At 38.2% G+C, this 23,284-nt stretch overlaps 1 protein-coding gene across 2 annotated transcripts in view; it reads right to left on the bottom strand.

Annotated features, from left to right (window-relative positions):
- Window positions 1-23,284, bottom strand: part of MRPS27 (mitochondrial ribosomal protein S27) — a gene marked incomplete at both ends in the record, with an annotated part of 74,599 nt that overhangs the window by 10,108 nt on the left and 41,207 nt on the right. The window contains 3 exons of one of the 2 annotated variants that reach the window (XM_084233577.1): window positions 770-885; window positions 3,790-3,868; window positions 8,210-8,354. In XM_084233577.1, the coding sequence (XP_084089703.1) occupies window positions 770-885; window positions 3,790-3,868; window positions 8,210-8,354 (340 nt within the window). The remainder of the gene's footprint in view (window positions 1-769; window positions 886-3,789; window positions 3,869-8,209; window positions 8,355-23,284) is intronic. The other variant, XM_084233578.1, reaches the window with a different exon arrangement.

Raw genomic sequence — 23,284 nt, 5'->3', positions numbered from 1 at the left:
TAGGTTAGGGCACCTCTCTTATAAAAAGCAAAACATACCACGTATTCTTTAGAATGTAGGTTAGACTTGATTATCTTTACAGTTCCTATACAAATTATTCCCCGTACCCCCGGATGTTGCATTTGTGGTTCAGAGCAGACTGTCTGGCTTTCTAGGTGGCTTCACTTACTAGCTGGGTGGCTCTTAAGTAACAATTCTGTGGTCTAGTCTGCATTAATAATATTCTTTACACCAAGAATACAGCTTGGTGTAAAGTAAATGCTATTTAAATAGTAGTGTTGCTATAACTCATACTAAGATATAAGAATAAACAGTGATTAAATACCTTGATCTAAGAGATGAAACCAAAACTTGGTATTCTGACTGACCCAGAGCTACCTCAGGAAAATGCTGACAAATTAAATAATCGGTATTTAATGCCCTTTATTTAGCAGCCTCATTGCTTCTTTGATCTTCTGTGTTAACTGTCATTGATTATCAGCTAACCATTTCTGAATGTCCGAGGACACTCAGACTAGCTCGTTTCAAAATGTACGTAGGGCTTTCATTTGAAATTCTATTGGATAGAGGAATATCCAGTTCTATGTTGTGAGAAACTAGTAACTAAAATGCACAGAATAAACACTCGCTTCTGACAGTACTGGGCCACATCAGGTACCTTCATCCACAGTCTGAGGGTGGCGGTTTCCTCTGGTCACCTCATCCCTACTCAGCAGCCACTGCCACCCCTTCCTAGCCTCTCAGTACCGCTTTATGGCAGATCACTTACGCTGAAGTCTGTCTTCTTTGCCAGGCAATAGTGCAAAACATAGAGGGAGAGGAGCTGGGTGGAAGGCACTTCAAAGGCTTCTTGCCTCATGATCTCAAAAACCACAGATAAAGCATCTGGCAAGAAGATGAACATAAACATGATAGGATCATAGTTGCAAGGTAAGTCATTAAATCTCTATTAACTACAAACAGAAAAACAATCAGAATTCAGAAGTAAAATATATGGGTGCTGATTCTAATTCTACCACCCAGATCTTTCCCAAGACTTTAGCTTCTCCTGCATAGACTATAATGTGCAAACTCAGGTGCTATGCACTAGGGTCCTCAAGGTCACTAAATAAATCATTTATTTTTTTCTCTTGGTTCCCAGAATCATCTTCATAATAACAAGATGCAATTTACCACCTTTTCAAAAGATTTTTGAACAGCCCAACTTGATAATACATATGAAAATGCAGTGTAAATTGAGAAGCAAATTCAAGGTATCACATCCATCAGCTAGAAGAGCTAAGGCATCCAGAAAGGAACCTGAGATTTTATAGGTCACCCTCAACAGTACAGCAGGGCATGGGGCTGTCTACCCTCCTCTGTGTTCCAGTACCTTCTTTCTGCTGGTGGAAAGAGGATAAATAATACAGGTAATTCTAAATTCTAGTTATTTCAAAGTCAGAAACTGATGACTATAAAAAGGACAATCAGGCTCAGTTTAACAGCGCTGAAAGAAAGAAGGGAAAGGAAAACGGTTCACTCATAAATTATAAGCCCCTGAGTATAATATACAACATAAAATACTTGTTTCTACATGAATGCTGGTCACAGAAGATCAGAACTTGAGCAGTTTTTATTTCCACTCAATATTCCACAACATAGATGGAAGCCAAGAAAATCAAGTTCAAACAATTTCTTTCCCTTAGTATTTGCTGTTAAGTTCAAGAATTTTAATATTGGTTTAAAATACTATGCCTGTACATAATACAGAAACAACAAATGTTTTTACTGCTTGAGTTACTCTGTTACCCAATTTTTGCATTTATTTGTAACTAGGAGTTAGCAACTGATATGCAGCTGTTCCTAGTCAGTTGGTTTTGTACATGGCATGATTCTGAATGCGGCCATAGGCAAAAATTTCTATATTCATTTTTGCAAATGGGAAAGCTGACACAGGCAGACCAGGAAGTCACCTAGCAAGTTAGTGGAAAACAAGGACCCTTTCAGGGTCTGTGACCCTACTGACACTTTTAAAAAGAGTGAGAACTGTTAATACATCCTTTTCCAAAGATACAGAGATTAAAAAAACAGAATCCAACCAAACCACTATTTTAAAATGCAATTAAAGCTAAAAATCCAGTTTAAAAAATATCTGTTTTGCCAACTGTTCATTACTGAATCCAAATTTACATATAAAAACTCAGATTTACTTTTATTTATATTCTGCATCACTGTCAGCTTGGGAAGTGAAATTAGTTTGGCTTATGTAATTAAATTACTTTTCCTCCATAATCGTTTACTCACTTTGATATTTCCCATCCTAACAACAATAAAAAATACAATACTTTATAAAAATTTTACCATAAATGAAAATCATCTTCATCAAAGCTTTATTTTTAAAAATCCTCATATTCTGCACTTAGGGAAAAAAACTCCTTTGACCTTTCTGACGTATCTTTTTTTTTTTTGATTCTTTGTACCTTTATTCAAAATCAATATAATTTGTATTTTTTTTAAAATTGTTTTTTTTTAATTTTTAAAAAAAAATTTTTATATTCCCCATACAATTACAACCCCCTTATTTAGAGAGTGAAGAGATAAAACTGTTACTACACAATTGTCCAAATACACAGACACATGGATTCTTAAATTTGATGTTCACAGAAAATAAGTTATGAAACATGCAAAACCTGATTATCTTTTATTTGGGTTCAGGACATGCATTTGCCTAAATTAAGTAAGAAATTGACAAGAAGGAAAAATTAACATTTCAAAAGGTAATAGCAAGTATTTTTTGGCAGTCAGCAACTACAAGCCTTATGAGAAAGAAGACAAAGCAGAGGTCTAGAGAAGACAAAGGAGAGGAGTGCCGACACAGGCCCAGTGCCCCAGACTAACCACTGAATACTGACTGATGCGGAGGCGCTGATGTGCAGGGATGAGTGTTGGAATCCAGTTAGAGCAATCACAGAGGTCATACATGCATAAGCGATCAGCAGCCCATATCCTTTTTCCTTGAGGTAGTGACTTTCCTAACACAGGGGTGGCTCCCTCGTGGCTCCTAGTACCACACCTAAGGTGCCATGGCAGAAGGGGAAAGCCAGTGGGCATCCTTTCATATGGCAAGGCCTCCTCCTTCCTCCCTCCTGACTGCACAGTTCCAAGTATAAGCCAAGCACCAGGTATTACATTCTCTCTCCATAGGAGACTCACGGGGTTCCGCATGACTGCTTTTAGGGTCTGCTGCATGCCCCATCAGCTTGGTCTCCCTTATTGCCTCAGAAAATAAGAGTCACTTTAATTTCCCAGGATCAGAGAATGTCAGAGGTTAGAGACCTCAGAGATCATTGATCCACTTACTTTACAGGTGAGGAAATGAAAGTCTAGCCATGAAATGACTTATCTGCAAGGCTAGTATACTGCTCTTTCCGGAAAAGTCAACTAATTTTGGAGTTTTGTATTTTATATACTATAACTATAATTTAAATAAAACAAAGCAACGTGTGATAAAAAAAAATCAAGCTATCAATTGCTGTACTATAATCTTAACTAATTATGAAAGCTCAGGCAGGGTTTATTGTTTAACTAAATGCATTGTCCTAAAGAGACAAACTTGAAAACAAAGGGTAAAAAACCTGGATAAATCCTAGCTGGCCAACTGGTACTATAAATCAAGTAGACATTTATTTCTGATCGAAAGAGTGATGGAAAGAGATGTCACTAAAAAATAAAATAAGGGAAAGTTCCTATAGTTGCTTCCCTTTGGGAGCTAAAATGCCATTATAAATTGACCTGGGTTTGGCTTCTTACCTTTATAATTTTCTTTCTTTATGAAATAATCGAGCAGTAAGTTAAATGTAAAGTTATCTGGGAAAATTCCATATTGAACCTGTAATGAAAAGGAAAATCAGAGAAAAAATACCTACCTTAATTTAACTTCTAATATATGCCCATGTGTGTTATTCAGGACAAAATATGCCATCGTTAGCTTTTAAATATTTGACTAATATTTTACAGCATCTGTGACAATGAAACAGAAGCTATAAAGCAAGCGGTTTGGTAACTGGAACTTCTGGTCAGGTAAGAAAGTTATGAATGGGTGTCTGATATAAGAAAAATGATATGTGAAAAATAACGTTCAATTCTAGCATCTTGTCATAGTTTAAAAAAAAAAAAAGGGCCTCCCCTGGTGGCGCAGCGGTTGAGCGCTGGGCTGCGAGGCTGCCCGCAGACTCAGCAGCGCGGGTTCATTCCCCGGCCTCCAGAAAGGGTCCCACAAAAAAAAAAAAACCAACAAAAAACCAAAAGACACACCCCAAAACCACCACTGTTCCCCTGCCTTCTCCCCAGGCCCCCTACATATAAAACCTGCACTGACTCAGCAATTGTTTTTATTAGGTATGGAGCCCCACTAGAAAGCACATATTATAATATTATGCGGCATTTTCTGGTCCTTAAACTGTTTTCCCTCAACTTTACTGAGATACAATTGACATATAACATTGTGTAAGTTTAAGGTATATGACATGATTAAGGTATATAACAACATGATATATATTTTTTTAAATGTTTATCACAATAAGGTTAACTAAAACATCTGTCTCCTCACATACTTATTTTTCTGTTGTGGTGAGAACATTTAAGATCTATTCCCATAGCAACTTTTAAGTATACAATTTAATATTGTTAACTATAATCACCATGCTATAAGGTTAATACGCAGAACTTGATTCATCTTGAAATTCAAATAGGAACCCTTTGACTAACATCTCCTCATTTCCTCTGCACCCCAGAACATGGCATTCATCACTGTACTCTGTGAGTTCAACTATTTTAGATTTCATACAGGTGAGATCATATAGTATTTGCCTTTCTCTAACTTATTTCACTTAATTAATGCTTTCAAGATTCATTCATGTTCCTGCAAATGGGGGGAAGGGTGGTGTTCCCTTCTTTTTAATAGCTGAATAATATTCCATCATGTATATCTACCACATTTCCTTTATCTAATCATCTGTCAGTGGACACTTAGGTTGTTTCTATGGCCTAACTATTGTTACAGTGAACATAGGGGCACAGATATCTTTTCAAGATAATGATTTCATTTCCTTCAGATATATATATCCCAAATGTGAGATTGCTGGATCATATGGTAGTTCCACTTTCAGTTTCTTGAGGAATCCAATTTACATTCTCACCAACAGTGCACAAGTGTTCACTTTTTGCTATATCCTCATTAGCATTTATATCTTTGGTCTCCTAGACTGGTTTTTAAATGCCCAAGAAATATGTTAACAAAATATTACTAACCAATCTCTTAGGATGTTCCTACTGTTATTAGGTTGCTGAATATTTGATAATCTCAATTTCTCAAAATGTGGACCCTTTAGTAACCATCTTGAAATCTTCTATGAGTGCTTTTAACAATGCAGAGTCCTAAGTCTCAGACTTACAGAATAAGAGTCTAGGAACAGGGCACAGAAACCTGAAGGTTTAATGAGTTTCTCATGTGATTTTCATAAACAATCAAGTTTGACCATTACGGATCTAAACTATGGTTGCATTTTTGTTTGCTTTAAATGCTTACTGAAGTATTTACACCACTCCCTACACCCATCCCCTTAGGAGATTCTGATAGTCCTACCCACCAGTTGCAAATCACTGCTGAAATAAGTCACTGTCACTAGAAGCTGTATGAGGTGCTTCAATTGTGGTGAAATGGAAAAATATTTTAAAAGCCAATATTTTAAAGGGTTGGCTTATGGGCAGTATCTGTATTTCCCAAAGCAGTCATCCAAATGAACACTGATCTCTAGGGGCAGAGATTTTACAGTGATAAATATTTAAATATTTTAGAGTGATAAATCATTAAAACAGAAAGCAGACTTAGAAATCAAATGGTCAGTGATTGTCAACCCTAGCTGCAAATTAGAATCAACTTGGGAGTTTTAGAAACATACCAATGAGGGATAAATAGGCAGACCACAGAAGGCTTCTAGGGCATTCTTTGTATGGTACTATAATGATACACGTCATTATACATTTGTATAAATCCACAGAATGCACAACACCAAACATTACAATGAACTGTAATGTAAACTACAAACTATCAATTAATTATAGGTTTATCAATTACAAGTGTATGTGGGGAATGTTGATAATATGGGGGAGGCTGTGATGTGTGGGGGCAGGAAGCATATGGGAAATCTCTGTACTTTCTGCTCGATTTTGCTGTGAACCTAAAACTGCTCTAAAAAAAAAAAAAGTCTATTAAAAAACACTTATAAAACTACATAGAAAATACCAATGCCTATACCTCAGGAAGATAAATTAAAATCTTAGGGGTAGAGAAAAGTATCTGTAATAATAATAACAAAAAAAAAGTCTTATGTGACTCTAATGGATAACAGGGTTAGAAATGACTAAATTACTAATTTAATAATTAGTAATTTCTTGACTTAGATTTAAAAAAAAACTCTGAAGACTTGTAAGGATAAAATTATTTGCCTAAAGTTAAGGGTAATTGGTGGATCATGTGGGTTTATAGTCTAGACCTTCTGACTCCAGTATTCTTTCCACGAGAAGATGAGACATAGCAAAGAATGAAATAGACTACTAGACCACTTCTAATTTGCTTTCAGGGGAGTGTAATCTGCATCACTATGCTCTGAACTATAGAGAGTAGGATTTAACCCATTCCTTCCCAGGGGATCTAACAATAGATTTATCAATGAAACTGTCTATCTGCCTAATTAAAACATAAGCTTCCTGAGGGCAAGGATAGGATATTGCTCATTTTTGTAGGTAATGCCAAGCCCACATGCAAAGTATCTGCAATGCATATTAAGTTGATGCATATATTAGGAACCAAGAAATGAGAGCAAAAATGCTCAAAAACAGAATCAGTATTTTCTTTTGAGTTCTAACATACAATGCCCAGTTACACGACAGAAATAATACATTTTCATAGAAATATTGCTAAAGTCCTTTCATGGGTCAAACTAGTATTGTTGCTTGGGACACAATAATAACATTCTAAATTTGTGCCTATAAAGGTAACAAAGTGTCAACCTTGAGTAAAGTTCAGAAAGACCTTAATCAAAGGGAATCTGGGGGCTTTCCAGGAGAGGTCGGGTATTTGGAAGATATGTTTTGCCTAACCTAGGAATATTATCTTTTTTAAAAATGTGTCTGAACACTGTGTAGATCACATTCCAGAAAAATGGTCATGTCTTTTTTCTTAAAGGAAATCTTGGAAGAAATCCGAGGTTCAGGGATCAAGAATAAAATGACCAGCAGGCATAGTTCTTTGGTTCAATGATCTTTCAACTAATTATTTTACCTGTCCGTTTCTGGGTCACTATGTTTGGAAAAGCAGTAGCTTTAGGAATTTTTACCTCCATTGTGTTGGTTAGAGTGTCACCAGCTCCATTCTAAAAAGGACATCTGGGGACAAATAACTTATTTATTTTTTGTTTTGCATTTTTACTTTATACATACAAGAACTGGGGTATAGACCAGAGTTGCAGGGTTGTGAGAGGATTCTCCAGAAGCACAATGGGGAGCAGAACAGGCAGATCTACTGAAATGCACTGCAGAGCGGAGCAGCGGGCAAGACAGTAGAGGTCTGCTGCACCATGTTAGCTCCCTGGCTGGGATTAGCTCCCTGGCTGGGGATTGAATTCTTGCTGCAGTTGCTGGTGACAGCTTGATAGTGCTGCGACTTTAATCCCTGCGCCTCCGGGGAGGCCCGACAAATAACTTTTAAAAGTTATTTGTTTTTTTTAATAAATTTTATTTTTATATTCCCCATACAATTGCAACCCCCTTATTTTGACCCCAATCCCTCCCCTCCCCACCCCTCACCCCCCATAGAGTGTCTTTGGTTCATAGTTGTTTGTTGATTTTGATTTTCATTTTCTTATAGTTATTCATTTTCCTGGTCCCTTATTTAAGTTTTCTAGATTCCTGCTATGAGTGAGACCATCCGGTATTTTTCTTTTTCTTTCTGGCTTATTTCGCTGAGCATGATCCCTTCCAGCGCCATCCATGTTGCTGCAAATTGCATGTGTTTATCTTTTTTGAATGCTGAGTAATATTCCATGGTAAAAGTTATTTCTTGTACTATTCTTTGTCTGTACTGTAATAGATACAAATAGCACATTACCTAAATACAAACACACATAATCTAAACTCAGGAAATAACTACAAATGCTAGGAAACCACTCACCTTATTGACAAGGGTATATAAAGCTTTGTCTTGTGCATCATATTTTAGACACTGCCTAATCCAGGTGTGGATAGTCCAGTCTCTTAGGTACCAGCAGTTGGGGCTGTGTCGAAATCTAAGTAGAGAGAGAAAATTGGTGTTAACTCTTAAATGTCAATCCCAACGTACATTTTCCTTCAGCAGGTCCTTCTCTTAAATATTTACAGATAGGCAGTCAATGTGACCAAGAATCCTGAAAGTGAATGGTCAAAAAAAACTCAGGGATTAGACTCATTCATTAACAAGTCTGAAATGGGAAAGAGAAGTCAACATAGTAAGAATAAATAACAGACAATAATATTATTATTCCTTATCTAACACCTACTAATTCAAAATCTTGGCTCAAGAGATTTATGAATAGTAGTCTTGGGAAAATATCTACTAACCACAACATTGTATAAATACATGGAAGAAGAATGATGTGAAGTTGAAGCTAATATTTTAGAAATTTAAAATAAAACATGGAGCAAAAATGAAAACGAGAACAGCAAATCTGGAGGGAAATCAGTTTTGATTTATGTTGATATTTCTTGTGGCACTTAGGAGAGATGGGGACACTCTTCATTGAATCAAAAGTAAACAAAAAGATGGGGAAAAATGAGCAAAATTGAACATCTAAGTCCTATAGGATCCACAACCCCCTGCTTTCTTCATAGCTTCACACTAGTTCCTCTGTATCCTCTTGCTTCCTACAGCTCTCCACACGGTCTTTAAAGGCCTAAACAGCCCCATGGGAGGTGACATAGTTGTATTTCCATAGGAGTGGAACTTGGAAAGGAGCTCTGACTGCTGCTCCTGCCTCAAGTTCATACACATTGATGTGTCAACATCTGGGGTCGGAGCAGCTGTTCCTTGTTCTTGGGGTCCATGCCACAAGACTGAGTGAGAACAGACAAGGGGTCAATGGGGATCCCTTTGTTTATGTTCTGATTGAAATGATCCTCACTTATTATGCCAGCTCAAGTCCCAACTTTTCTTTCACCACTCAGGAACAGGTCAATCTCCAAGCCCCACAAAAATCAAACTATTTTCTTAAAAAGATAAAGGTAGGATGAAAATTTAGGAATGAAGGGATTTTATGTAGTATTTGGGAGTTGGGGCTACATGCTAATTCTAGTGTTTTTTAGAGGCTGATTATTCAATCTGCACTTGCTATTTCCTGCCATATGTTAGTGGGACAATTTCCTGCTAAACAGGTTCTCTGGCAAAGTAAAAGTGAAGAAAAAGAAAGGAAGCAAAAAGTAGTATTTAATTTAGGCTATTTATTAGTGCTCTGGCTATTTATTTATTTATTATCTGGCAAAAATAAGGCCTGAAGATGTTTTGTAGTCTTAGTCATCTATTTCTGCCCATTCTTTCATCTTAGGTTTCTCTGGAAAAGGTCTCTTTCATTCTATTTTTCTTTACAGAATTAGCCTTTTTAATTCCGCTTTTAAATGAAGCAGAAAGATTAAAAGTACGTCAAATTATGTTCAGGATGAGAATGGCCTGGCCAGGGAAAAGCATCATCTAGCTACCTGATCATGAGATCTAATGAGATCTTCTGAATAGAAATAAAACAAAACACATCATTTGTTTTCATGTTTCCCCTCACATTTTAAAATCAGCTTATACTCTGCTTATACTCTGAGCTCCTCTGCTTATACTCTGAGCTTTAAAGTGTAATGGCCAATCAAGAGTTAATTCTACTTCTTTTTCTTTTCTTTTTTTTTTTTTTTGTGGGACCCTCGCCCAGTAGCCAGGGATCGAACCGGCACTGCAGAGGCTGCAGGCAGCCTCACAACCCAGCGCTCAAAGGCTGCGCCACCAGGGGAGGCCTGAGTTAATTCTACTTCTTAAAGAAAAAAAAAGTGAGTAAAATACTAAGTGAGAGAGATGCTTCCTCATTGGCCTGTATACTCCCTGAGCAAAGTAAGGGCAGTGACGGCTCAATCAATACTGATTCCTCAGCACCTGACATCATTTGGGTCCACAGTAGGTTTTCAGCAAATATAGAAGGCGCTTCAACCAACACATGTACTAAATGTTATTATATACTTATCATTCCGTTAACAGCTAGGGTATATAGAAAGAACAGCAAATTCCCTGTTTGGTGTCATCTCTCATTACATCTCATTACAAAATAAAGTATAAAAACATAGTTTAGGACCTCCCTGGAGGTACAGGGGTTAAAGTCTCAGTGCTATCAAGCTATCACTAGCCATAGCAACATGAGTTGCTGGTCAGAGAGGTAACCCCCATGGCTCAGCAGACCTCTCCTGGGTCACCTGCTGCTCCCCTCAGCAGTGTATTTCAGTCAATCTGCCTGTTCTACTCTGCTGTCTCTAGTGAATCCTCTCCACCCCCCCGCACCCTCTAGCTTACACCTCAGTTCTTACATGTATAAGTAAAAATAAATCTTAAAAAATAAAATAAAAACATAGTTTATAAAAGGTGGGAGATATTTAGTGCTAAAGACACAAAGGGTATTGCTAGATGCTAGAGAGGTTTTGGTTTAATGTATTGGGTTTGGTCCACTTTTCCTTTAAAAACAAAAAAATTTTTAAAAGTCAATTATCCCCTTTGCCTGATAATTTTAAACAGAATCCTCACTTTAAATCTCATCTTCTGCTTCAGAGTGTCTCAAAAGAACACTAAAGGGATGCTTAACTTTCTGATGAATCTTAACACCATATCCATATCCAGCCAAACACCTTTCCCCTTATTAATAACCAGCAGACTGCTTTCTGGCTTTGAAGAATAACATAGGCTGATATAACCTAGCCATATTTGTCAATGCTCAAATTAAAATTTATTTAAAGTCGTTTGCTTACCTTCTGAGGCTAACTTTAATACATTGAAAATCAGAAAATCCTTATCCTCTCACATCTTTCCCTTCTTACACTTTATTAAAAGCCTAAAAGGGAAAGTTACTCAAGACACCACACATGGAATAGAATGTGAGATTTGTCACCTCTGAATGTGAGATTTGTCAACAGACACATAGGAGTTTTTCTAAGTCCACTCCATCTCCCATGCTGGGATGTGGCTATCTTATTACGACCTTTGCTCTCTAAGACCCAGTAATTCAGATATACAACCATGTCCAGCACATTTTCAACTAAGTGACATTAGATTAATTTAGGAATAAGAGGAAAACTCACATATATTATGAAATATGCTGCCACAGTGCAATACCTGAATTTCCCAGCCAGGCAGCAGATGAAGTTCTCTCTAAGGTTACATCCATCAGTGTTGGGAAAAAAAAGAAATTAGCACACACACAAAAGTTAGCATACAACCTATGTGAGCAGCTATCTAGAATATAAACAACTCACAGCATTGAGATAGTAGGTGCCATCTTTGGATGATAAGTTTGAAAATTCCTCTGTCAATGACTTTTGAAACAGTTCACACAGATAAACTTAGGCCCTTTTCAAAACTGCCAGTGGGACTAGGATAGGCAGATAAGTCTTTGCCTGGAACTACTCTGCAGATTTGCTGGATGAACATTCTCCCTTTTAGTCAAGAGAAAGGCAAAGAGTCGAGAACACGATGCAATGATTTTCCAATTTGCCTGAAAACAGATTGGCTTTTGTTTTTGCCTGCTCTGCCCAACCTGGCAGATTACAGGCAGCCAGTGTAGGAATCCCCTGTGTGTGTTTTACCATCAGCTGTTTGCTCACCTCAACAGAAGCATTATTGTCCAGGCCAGCAGGCTGATGGTGGTATGGAAAAGATAAACAAATGCAACCCAAATAATCCCAACAATGTTTGCACTCATGAAGGCAAGGGACATGCTGAGCTTCTAGCTTATGAAATACAAGCACATTTACAACAGTTCTAACAACATGCACATTTCTCAAAGGAGAAGGAGTGAAATGTACTTTAAGGCTCTGGATTTTGTTCTAAAAGTTGGTAACCCAAGACTGATGAGATCTCTATCCTCAGTGCTAAGGAGGGTTTCCATGGGGGTAGTTGCCCCAAAATACCACACAGACTTGCCGTGGGAACCAAAATTATAGCCAGTCAAATGGCAACGACTTACAAGTTTCCTCTTTTCAAAATCAGGCTATGTTCAGGACTTTTCAGGACATTTGCCTGGACTATTCCTCATTGGAAGGAGAGCAGAATCACAGGTTGAGAAACTGACATGAGGGCAAAACCGATATGGGGGCAAAAGTCTTTGATATCATAACAGATTTTTTAGAAGGAAAGAGAGGTTACACCAAAGAAGTCAAGAATGAAAAGAAAAACATCACAGATTTCCTATGATTATATAGAAGGTACTTTATACTATGTGTAAAAACGTGACATGGGATTTCCTATTTGTGACCAATTTCATTCAAAAGGTATGACACAGTCTTTATTCCAGGGGATTCAAATGAAGATTCTTGTTGAATGGCCAAAGTGGAAATGCTCATCAGCTCTTTGAGTATCACAAATGAAAGCACTCCCGCCTGAGCAGAGCTAATGCACAGATGCCAGAGCCTGGAGTTCAGCAGCATTGCCAGTTAGATGCAGCACTGGCTCTTCCATATGAATGAGCCAGCTTTCCACAACGTTTATCTGATTATGAGAGCCACCAACCTTGAACATACACATGAAGATTTCCCTCCTCCCTAGTGTATTCTGTATCCAGTGGCAACAGGCTTTACAGATGGAAACTAAAGCCCCTGGGCTGGGCAGACATGGAGATGAGCAAGGGGCCCAGGGTAAAAGAAGGGGAGAAGAATGCCAAGAAGAAAATATAGTTGGCGTCAAAGCTCACAGTGTGGACTGGGTTTCTTATCCATGGAAGAAAGCCTGTAATTACTAGAAGGTTTGAGCACTTCCTTGAACTAGAACCAAAGAACAAGAGGGTGTTAAACTATTTAACTCCTTAAGCCAGCATTCGATTCAATCACTTCTATCCACTTTCTTATTTTAGTCTCATAAAGGAAAAATTTTCTTCTGCATCTTGCTGGAAATTTTGCTTTCATCAATGATTAGTTGCCCCAAACTACCACAAAAAAAATCAAATTTTTATGATAATTTTTTATGACTATTACATTTTTGCTAAGTGTTAAAAATAGGGACAGAATCTATATCAGAATTGAAGATAAAGATAGCAGTAGTAACGATTAAAATCTCTTTCTTGCTTGAAATTAGGACTCTTACTTTTTTTTTTTAAGATAAATTTATTCATGCATATAAGAGCGGGGGTACAGGGCAGAGGTGCGGGGAGTAAGGAGATTCACCAGAGACAGAGTGGGGAACAGAACAGGTGGACCTAGTGACATAACACTGCTGAGGGGAGCAGCCGGCGAGTCAGGAGAGGTCTGCTGTGCCATGTGGGTTGCTCCCTGGCTGTCCGGTGATTGAACTCGTGCTGCAGAGGCTGTGGACTGCTTCATAGTGTGTTGCTTAACCCCTTGCACCACCAGGGAGGCCCTGGGATTCTTACTCTTACAGATGAACTTCAGTTAAGTTTAATTTTCAACATGCATGTCCTGAGCCTTTACTAAGTGAAGCACTAAGTGTAAGAATCCCCTCCAAAACATCCCCATCAAATGGTCAGTCAGTCTGGGCACAAACATTTCCAATTAATTAATTATATAACTCACACAGCAGTAAAAATGTTCTAGTGCCTCTAAAAATTCCTTAATCTCTGCTTTGTAGTCAACCCGTCCAGGGTTTGCTGGTCAATTTATGCAAAGTTTTTGTAGGTAAGCTCCTAGAGTATTTTTCTAACCTCTGAGTTATTTGAAAAAAAAAGGAAAAATAAAAAAAGTAATAAACATATAATTTCTATCTGTTGGTTTGTTTCTAGTTTTTATTCTGCTAATTTCCCAAAAGAATTTGAAAAAATTAAAGCCCAGTTTGCCAGTAGTTTTTTCTGAGTCCTCTATACATTAATTAGGTTGTCTAGTATCCCTTACTGTGATTCTAAAAAAGATGGTAAGGAAGTGGATTTTGGGTAGAGAATAACAGACATAGAATTTTGCAAATGTGAAGTGCTAAATAAATGCAGTATAATAACACATTTTTTGAAGTGAAATGGATAACAGAGGAGTTGTTAGCTATCAAAGTCAAAGTCTAAATTTGTCAGGCCAGAGGCTTGAAAATATTAGCATTTCACCTGGAAACATTAGCAAAATAAGACATGAAAAACTACTCCAGGAAAAATAACCTATTTCCCAGGTCTCCTCAAGGAACAAAAAGAATGCAATGACAAATAGCACATATATACCCCAATTATTATCTCTTTCTCTTCTCTTTGACCTGGCTGTCATTTTGCTAGATTGACCTCTGTTGATTTAGGAGACATATTTCTCTTAGTCAATAAGCAGCCCTTGCCAGGTGATCCCTTTCTGAGACAGAAAGAAAAACTCCCATAAACTGACTCTATGCTCATTTGAGGGCATGCCTAGTTGCTTTCTCTCTCACTCACTTTCACAGTATATAAAAGTAAGGAGCCAGTCAGGATGAAGCCAACTGTTCTTTTGTCTAAAGCTGGAATGCTATTTTTATCAGCTTCCAAAAGGTGATGGATATAGATTAACAAAGGAGAATTATTTGTGGGGAGAATGGGAGGAGGAAAAAGCATTTCCTGTGATTGTGGTAGTGTCATCCTTGTGATGGTTGGAAAGGCAACAAAGGGCGGTTTTTGTGGCCAAGAAGCACGCTGTCCATGAAAAGTGCCTGGAAGCAGCTGGTGGGGCTTTAATACTGGATGTATAGGTTTACTTCACACCCCAGAGGCAGTCACTGAAAGGCAAGATGAGGCTAAAGGGAGAGCGCCTTTAGCGAAGAACAGTGGGAGGCTGAGAAAAATAAAATCTTGGAACCTAGTTACTATATTTTTCCAGTTACTGAGAAATAATTGACAGACATCAATGTGTAAGTTTAAGGCATTCAGCATGAATAACTGATTTATGTTGTGAAATGATTACTGAGGATCAGCTAACATTCATCTTCTCCAATACATACAATTAAAAAAACCCAGTCCTATTTATAAAACCATATAAAGTTGTGGGAACTGGCTTGCTACGTGCAGACATAAGGGAAATATTTCTTATTTCGAGCAGGAAATCTGTGAGCACTGAAATGAACCAGTTTTAAAAAGACAAACATTTTCTGATATCTTCCTAAAGTTTGACTTCAGATGATACTTTTGCAAAATCATGAATAATATGATGACTAAGACATGTAACTCATATGTATTAATTAACTCTGGTAGGTGGCATATCAGAATAATTCTGAGGATAGAGAAGGTAAAGGGGAACAAAGGAGGAAAACAAAAACTAGAAATCAGAAATTCTGGAGTATTCCATGCTAATGAAGTTGTCAGGATTAAGTCTGCTACAAAAGAAATGGGCAAAGATTCCCAGCCCAAGGGATGAGGCACACCAGCATCAAAGCAGGAAGAATTAAGCTGGTGTTTAGCAGACTTACGTACATTTGAGCGTGAGATTACGGATTTTTTTAGGGGTATTTTTGAGGGAAAAGAAGGTCAGCACGAATCTGGATTTTTTTAATCAGATTTTTTTCTTTTCTAAAGAAGAAAATCATCTCGGTGTTTTAAACATTCTGATTCTCTAATATGTGGAAAAGTTGATTCCCTAAGTATTGTCTGTTTATTGCAAAAGGTAAGATTGGATTTACTTCCTGTTAAACACAACCCAGCTTCATAGTTGAATTCTATTTCTGTAACTCTACTAACTCTCCTATGAAGACTGTAAACTCTTAAGTCAGTGGACAAGTTTTCTATCTTGTAGGTGCTTGAATATTTGGCAACAGTGACTAGACCTAAGATTGTATAAATGCCAATAACATATGTTGACATTCATGAGTATTATTTATATTTGAAAGAGTAATCCACTTCCAGTTTTGAAGTATCGCTCTGCCTACAACAGATGAAGCCAGGAGGAAATGCTACCATTTTATACAAGCCATGAAGAGATCAGAAATGGCAAAGGCTATGGAATGATACATGGTCAGTCTGGAAAGTCACCTACTTGCCTCTGTTGGTTCTTTCCTATCATACATACGAGGACAAAGGATTATAAAGTGCAATAAATTCAAGGAAGACAAGTTGACAGAATGAAGCCAAAAAGATGAGGATAAAGGTCAAAGTTCAAAGAACTCCTCCCCTAACCAGTTACAAATGAAAAAAATGGAGACTCTTTTCAAGACTAGAAAAGAAGTTGAACATCATTTAGGCTAAGTAAATTGGGAAAAGGGGAAAGAAGAAAAAATTTCACAGAATTTGATTCAGTGCTGGTAGGGCCCTTTAATGTTCACTGTCCAATGAGCTTACTGAGAACCGATTGAGTCCTGATATGAAATGGTCTAGTCTAGTTGCTTTACTTGATGAATAATCTTGATGTCCAATGAGATGAAATGATTTACTGTAGGTAAGCACAGCTAGCGACAGGATCTAACTAGACTCTTGCTATTCTACCATTGCCTCTCAATTCTTTCATTTGTAAACTATTGTTAACAAGCATTTCTGCAGTTTCAAAAAGGTCTTCAACATGTCTTAAAAATAAATGATATCGGGGGCCTCCTCTGGTGGCGCAGGCGGTTGAGCACAGCGCTGTGAAGCTGTTTGCACTCTGCAGCGGTGGTTCGATCCTGGCCGGCTGGTGAGGATCCCACATGGTGCAGCAGACCTCTCCTGTCTCGCCTGCTGCACCCCTCAGCAGTGTATTTCTTCAGTCTGCCTGTTCTGTTCCCCACTCTGTCTCTGGTGAATCCTCTCACCCTCCCGCACCTCTGGTCTGTACCCTGGTTCTTGTATAAATAAATAAATCTTAAAAAAAAAAAAATGATATCGGGCCCCCCTGGTGGTGCAAGAGGTTAAGACACAACCTATGAAGCTGTCCGTAGCCTCTGCAGCACGAGTTCGATCCCCGGCCAGGGAGCTACCCACATGGCATAACAGACCTCTCCTGACTTGTCCGCTGCTCCCCTCAGCAGTGTATTTCTGTCAGTCTGCCTGTTCTGTTCCTCATTCTGTCTCTGATGAATCCTCTCACCCCCTGCACTTCTGCCCTGTACCCCTGTTCTTGTATGCATAAAAAATAAATCTTAAAAAAAAAAAAGATATCTCTTTGAAATATAGAAGCAGAATCCAGAGAAAAACAGACTGTGAAACATTTTGGAATTGCCCTGAACTAGCTGTCTGACTTTGAAAGTCACTTGATCCTTTGGGTTGTATTTGCTGTAACTCTAAAATGAAGAGGAAGGATTACCTGGATCATGAACTCAAATGTCTACAAGGGTCAGTCAGTTAATATAAATGTATAAATGCGTCAGTTAATATAAATGTATGGAGAGTCATGCCATGTAAGACAATAAGTGCAAATAATCAAAGTGAGTGCCGAGTGATACTGTTTTTTAAAACAAACTATACGGGACAAACAAAATACACTGCAACCCTGGACTACACCAGACCCCTCGAACTTTTTCTGGCACTCAAGTTTAATGGCTCTAAAAAATCATAAGCCTATACCCATTCATTAAAATATCAGTCATTTACAAGTTTCTGTTAAACCAAAAAGAAAAAAAAAAAGCAGTAATACAAGAGAAAAGTGACTTAAATTATCACTCAGTCCACAGATGATTCCACTAAACTCCATTCTCCCACCAGTTGAACATCATTTTCCCCACTTTGGGAAGTCAACATAGATTGTTATGGGGACAGCAGATTCTAGAAACTGGCACCTAAAATTTCAAGATTAAATGGTACAATCACTAAAGTTAAACTAAAAACCCTGTAGGGTATGTAAAGTATCAAGTTTTTCTGCCCTCCCGCCATTAGTATTGATGATGATCCCCGTGGCCCTGAATGCATGCCTGATGGTGGGCACCTGGAGTGGGGTGTGGGCCTGTGTAGATGGGATACACCTGGGCTAGGCTTATAAGGGCGGCGTCACCCGGACGCCAGCAGACCGAAAGAAGCAGAGAAGCAAAGGCCACAAGAGAACGCCGGAGAGCCCAGAAAGACTGAAGACTCGCCAGGCCGGGAGGCCGGCCTGCCCAGGGCCCTCAGCATCCCCTGCCTGCCGTGTACCGGGTAAACTCAATAAAACCCTGAAAAAGCGAGGGCTCCAGGACTCTTCCTTCACCCGTCTGCTCAGGTACTAGAGAACCTGCTTTGTGCCCTTCCTGCCTCTACAGACTCTAAGGTAAATTTTTATTTTATTTTTTAAAAGATTTATTTATTTATTTATTTTTGGGACCCTCGCCGGTGGCTGGGGAACGAACCGGCGCTGCAGAGGCTGCGTGCAGCCTCGCAGCCCAGCGCTCAACCGCTGCGCCACCAGGGGAGGCCCTTAAACATTTATTTATGCATGCAAGAGCCGGGGTGCAGGTCAGAGGTGTGGAGGGTGAGAGGATTCACCAGAGATATAGCGGGGAGCTGTACAGGTGGGTCTACTGAAATACACCGCTGAGGGGAGCAGCAGGCAAGACACAAGAGGTCTGCTGCACCATGTCGGTCAAACCTCTGCTGGGTGGGGATAGAACTCTTGCAGTGCTGCAGTGGCTGCAGAAAGCTTCATAGTGCTGCGACTTAACCCGGTCTGCCACCAGGGAGGCCCCTAAGGTAAATTTTTATATATAATTCCTCAAGATCAAGTTTTGCAGGAAATCAAATATTTTGCAATTGATCTCATTAATATTCTCTACTTAAGTGACTACTTCATTGTAAGCAATTTTATTATCTAAGCAACTTTATTATTATCAATTTATTATTATCTGTTATCTATAATTTTATAAGCAGTCATCCAAAGTAATTTTTCTATTACTACAAATGGCTTTGTATGTTACCACTTTCTTGTATCCCTCAGTTAAATTACTGTTAAGCAGTCAAAATCATGCAAAGGGTTCACTGCCATGATTATTTATTTTTAGTGTCAAACCCATGTTTTCTGATAATTCCTGGAACATAAATGAGTGAACCCATTAAAGGAAGAGGAATGAGATGAGGATAGTCATAGGGATATTAAGAAATTACTTGCTAGTCTCTAGAATTATAAAAGATATAATTGATTTTTTTTTTAGTTAAAAAGGAAAGAAGTCTGATAATTGAGATTTGGATTGTCAGTCCAATTGATTTTCAAGAAGCTCTAGTATACTACTTACAAAAAATTTTATATATGAGGATAGGAAATTGAAGGTAACCTTTCCTTCTTCTTACACTGCCAAATGGTAAAAATCAGGATGATTACATTTAATAAGCAGCTCCTCTATTTAGCTCAAGCTATTTTGAAAACTGAATTTTGAAATTGCACAAACATAAGATGCTAAGAAGAGTCACAAGAATGACCAAATGCAAGCTTCATGTTGCATAATGGATAAGGGTCAGAGACAATGCCTTTTAATATAACAATAATAAGAAACAATGCTTATAAATTTTGACTAGGGAAGAACTGTTTAATGATAAACAAAACAGGAAGGTCTGGGTTCATCTGCTCTGGCTGGCAAACCTTCCATGAAACAACTATGTTACAGCTAAATAAAAACTCTTAGGCTGGCCCAGAAGGAGGAACGAACAATTTGAAAAACATCTTTTATTGCCTGAGAAATATTTTTGTAAAGTCTCAAAATGCCAGGAGAGCGGTCTCAATGTGACTGCAGGCAGCTTTCCAAAAGTGCCCTTGCTTTTCTAAGTATGAGTCATAGGGAAAAGAGAGTTCTTTGGCAAAGACACAATCTTTCCTCCCTGGTTCCACCCTCTCTTCCCCTTTTATTTTATTATATATTAAAAAAACAAGCTTTGATGGATAAGAGTTAAGTAGATTCCAGACAGGCTTAAGTGGAGGAGTTTGAGCACCATAGAGGCAAACTATCATTGCAGAGGTCTCTATTGTTTGTCATTGTGAACAACAGACCCAGGGAAGCGTCTTCTGCATCCTAAAAAGGGCTGGACCCATTGATCATGTATCAGGTCATGGCTGTACGTGTGGCGAAGACAGAGAAACAAACTATGAACATATCTTTGCTTCCCTAGCTTCCTAGAATCATTAGCCCATCTGCTGGACAGTACAGCAAGCTGGCAGGGGTGGGAGCGGTCTTTGATGACTGCACACTAAGTGGGATTTTAACTGCAGTAGCTGTAGGCTATCCACATGGACATGGCCGCTACAGTGTCTGCAGTCTTCAGTGAACAGGTATAATGCTTCCTTGACAAATTTAGACAATAAAGCAAAGGAACCACCTTATAAGTCTTTAAAAAAAAAAAACAACACAACATAGAATAATATTAAGGAAAAAACTGAATCTTAAACTAAAGAGTAGTTTTACTACTGTACCTGACAGAATCACTTATTACAATAGAATGGAGCATCTGGTGAAGGCAAAGTTGCCCTCTCTGCCAATGATCATCAATAGACTATGAACCAAGATATTATGCTGGGCACCAAGAGACAAAGGTAAGCACACACAGTCTTTGTCTTCAATAAGGTAAGGTTGCGATTATTGAAAAATGAGTATAATGTGAACATCTAAAAGCTGAAAGTTTAATTCAAAAGCATCATATGCAATTTCTCATTTATATAATATTGATTATTTCATATATTCTGATACTACATTTAAAAAAATCAGCCTTAATAGGACAGTGAATGTTCTCTTCAATTTTTCTCTTCTCTTTCTGGTAATCTCTGACTTTTCTTTGGATATATTTAAGAAAGGAAATGTTACAGATATAAATAAAACCGTACCCCCCTCATCCCATTTTCCAGAGGAGGAAAGTTGATGTCCATCATTCTTATGCCAGTTTTATACCACTTCATAGGGTTCAAGTCTGGATTGATTTGAGGACTGAGAAAATAGGACATGGAAACCGCTTAGTAAGAGGGATGATAGCACACAGCACTTTAGAGGTGACAGCAGAGACATAAAAGAGCCAGAGTTTAAAAGGTGAGCTTCTGTGATTATTTCCACATGGGATGTGACTTGCATAGGGACAAGGATCTTTTCCTTTGTACGCTGTGGAGAACTACTAATAGTACAGTAGAACAGAAAGTGCTATCCCAATTAAGAATGCCCTCTAGAAGGAGGAGCATTTGGCTAGAAAACTGTCATTTCACAAGTTGATATAAAATCATCTTTTTTTAAATTACATCCAATGAAAGCCATTTCCGTTTCTCTCTTGATCCTGAAATGCATTATTATAAAAAGATGTTCAGCAAGCTACCCCAGTCCTCGAGCTTCAAATGGCAATCAAATGTCACCATTTGCTATTACATCCTTTCAATATGCATTTAGTATCACAGACATGTCTAACAGTCCATGTATTATGGATTAGATGCTTTGTTCTCTTACAGGTTTATATATACGCTCACACAAAAGAAAATGCTACCGTTTGAATAATAGGCACTTTATATTTAAAAAACAGAGCTATAAGTCATTCCAAAAATTTAAATACTAATCAAGTATTAATAAAGGAGATAAAAATAATTTTGGGAGAGGTACATATGAGAAAGGACCTTTGCTGGGTCAGTGGCAAGACAACTTATTTTAGAATACTGCAAAACTGGAAAAGGACTCTTCAAATTACCCAACATCTTCACTTTATTCATTATAAACAAGTGAGTTTGGAATGATTATGTGAACTTGGCCAAGAATTCTTTGACAATTTCATTATGTAAATTATATAAACTGAACCTAAATGTACTGCCTTTCTTTTCACCCAGCTACTCAAAGTCATTTAACACATACAGTGGGTGGAACGGCAGAAATATATGGGTGAGGCAGAGTGGGAGCAGTTCAGCAGCCTCATTGAAAGAAAGGGAATTTTTCAATTTACTGTGAGTTCAGGCATTTGCCTAAATGACCCTCATACAATACATGGGTCTGTTATAATGTCCATTTACTCAGTGCTGACTTGTATAATCAGATTCCAAGAGCAAGAATATGATGAAAACATAATGAGACTCCTAAAAGGCTAGGATATCGCTCGCCTGATAAAATGTGTTCCTGTATAAAACAACCAGATGTGCCATTCTTGGTATGCTCAGGATTTAAGGCAGTTCTTATTCTTCTAAGGAAATGCCATGTCAATAACAAGTACATCAGATGTGCGGTAATGTCACTTATATATCACTGACAGAAGAATACACATCTCCAGCTTGAATACCTCCCCCAGCTGCAGACTTATCTACTCCGTTTTCTCCTACACATCTCCATTTGGCTCTTACATAGGCTCTTCAAACACAACTTATATAGAATTGAGCATATTATATCTAGTCTATCTCTCTTTTTCAACCATGGGTCTTAAACTTTTGTAATCCTGATCTCCAGTGGTCTAAGATCACTTAGGATCACTAAGATCACCCAATCTAGAAAATCCCATGCTCTGATTCTACTACTGAACATGAACAGCTAAAAAAATCTAATTCCCTCAGTGGCTTCTTTACAGGTTGTCATTTGAAAGCACTTTTTTTAAATTGCAAAAAACTATCTTTCCTGATATAACTGTAGTAATTTCTATGTAAATTTAACCATTATAGAAAGTAGAGAAGTAAGAATCACATGAATTCTTACCACCCAAAACTAGTTTTCTGTAAAACATACAGTGATTCCCACCAATTCTCTATTGAAGGGGACATTTTCCTATTGTAAACAAAAAGGTAGTGAATATATTTTTTTAAAGATTTATTTATTTATACAAGCACTGGGTACAGTCAGAAGCGCAGGAGGGTGAGAGAATTCACCAGAGCCAGAGCGGGGAGCAGAGCAGAGCAGGCAGATGGACGAAGTACACTGCTGAGGGGAGCAGCGGGCAGCAGGAGAGGTCTGCGCGCCATGTGGGACCCTCGCCCGGTGGCCAGGGATTGAACTGGCACTGCAGAGGATGAGGGCAGCTTTGTAGCCCAGCGCTCAACCATTGCACCACCGGGGAGGCCCAATGGTAGTGAATATTTTTGACCTATATGCAATTTTTTTCCTGGATGATTTCTTTTAAGAAAGTACAAATGTAAGTTCCTATCAGTTTGTTGAGAATATCTGTTGCCATTAGAATTGGCAAATTTTAATCTTCCTAATATGGCTGGCAAAAAGCAATTC

Source organism: Talpa europaea (assembly GCF_964194135.1).
Source record: "Talpa europaea genome assembly, chromosome: 5".
NCBI classification, from domain to species: Eukaryota; Metazoa; Chordata; class Mammalia; order Eulipotyphla; family Talpidae; genus Talpa; species Talpa europaea.
The sequence above is the reverse complement of the archived record's forward strand: the minus strand, read 5'-3'. Positions and strand labels throughout refer to the sequence as shown.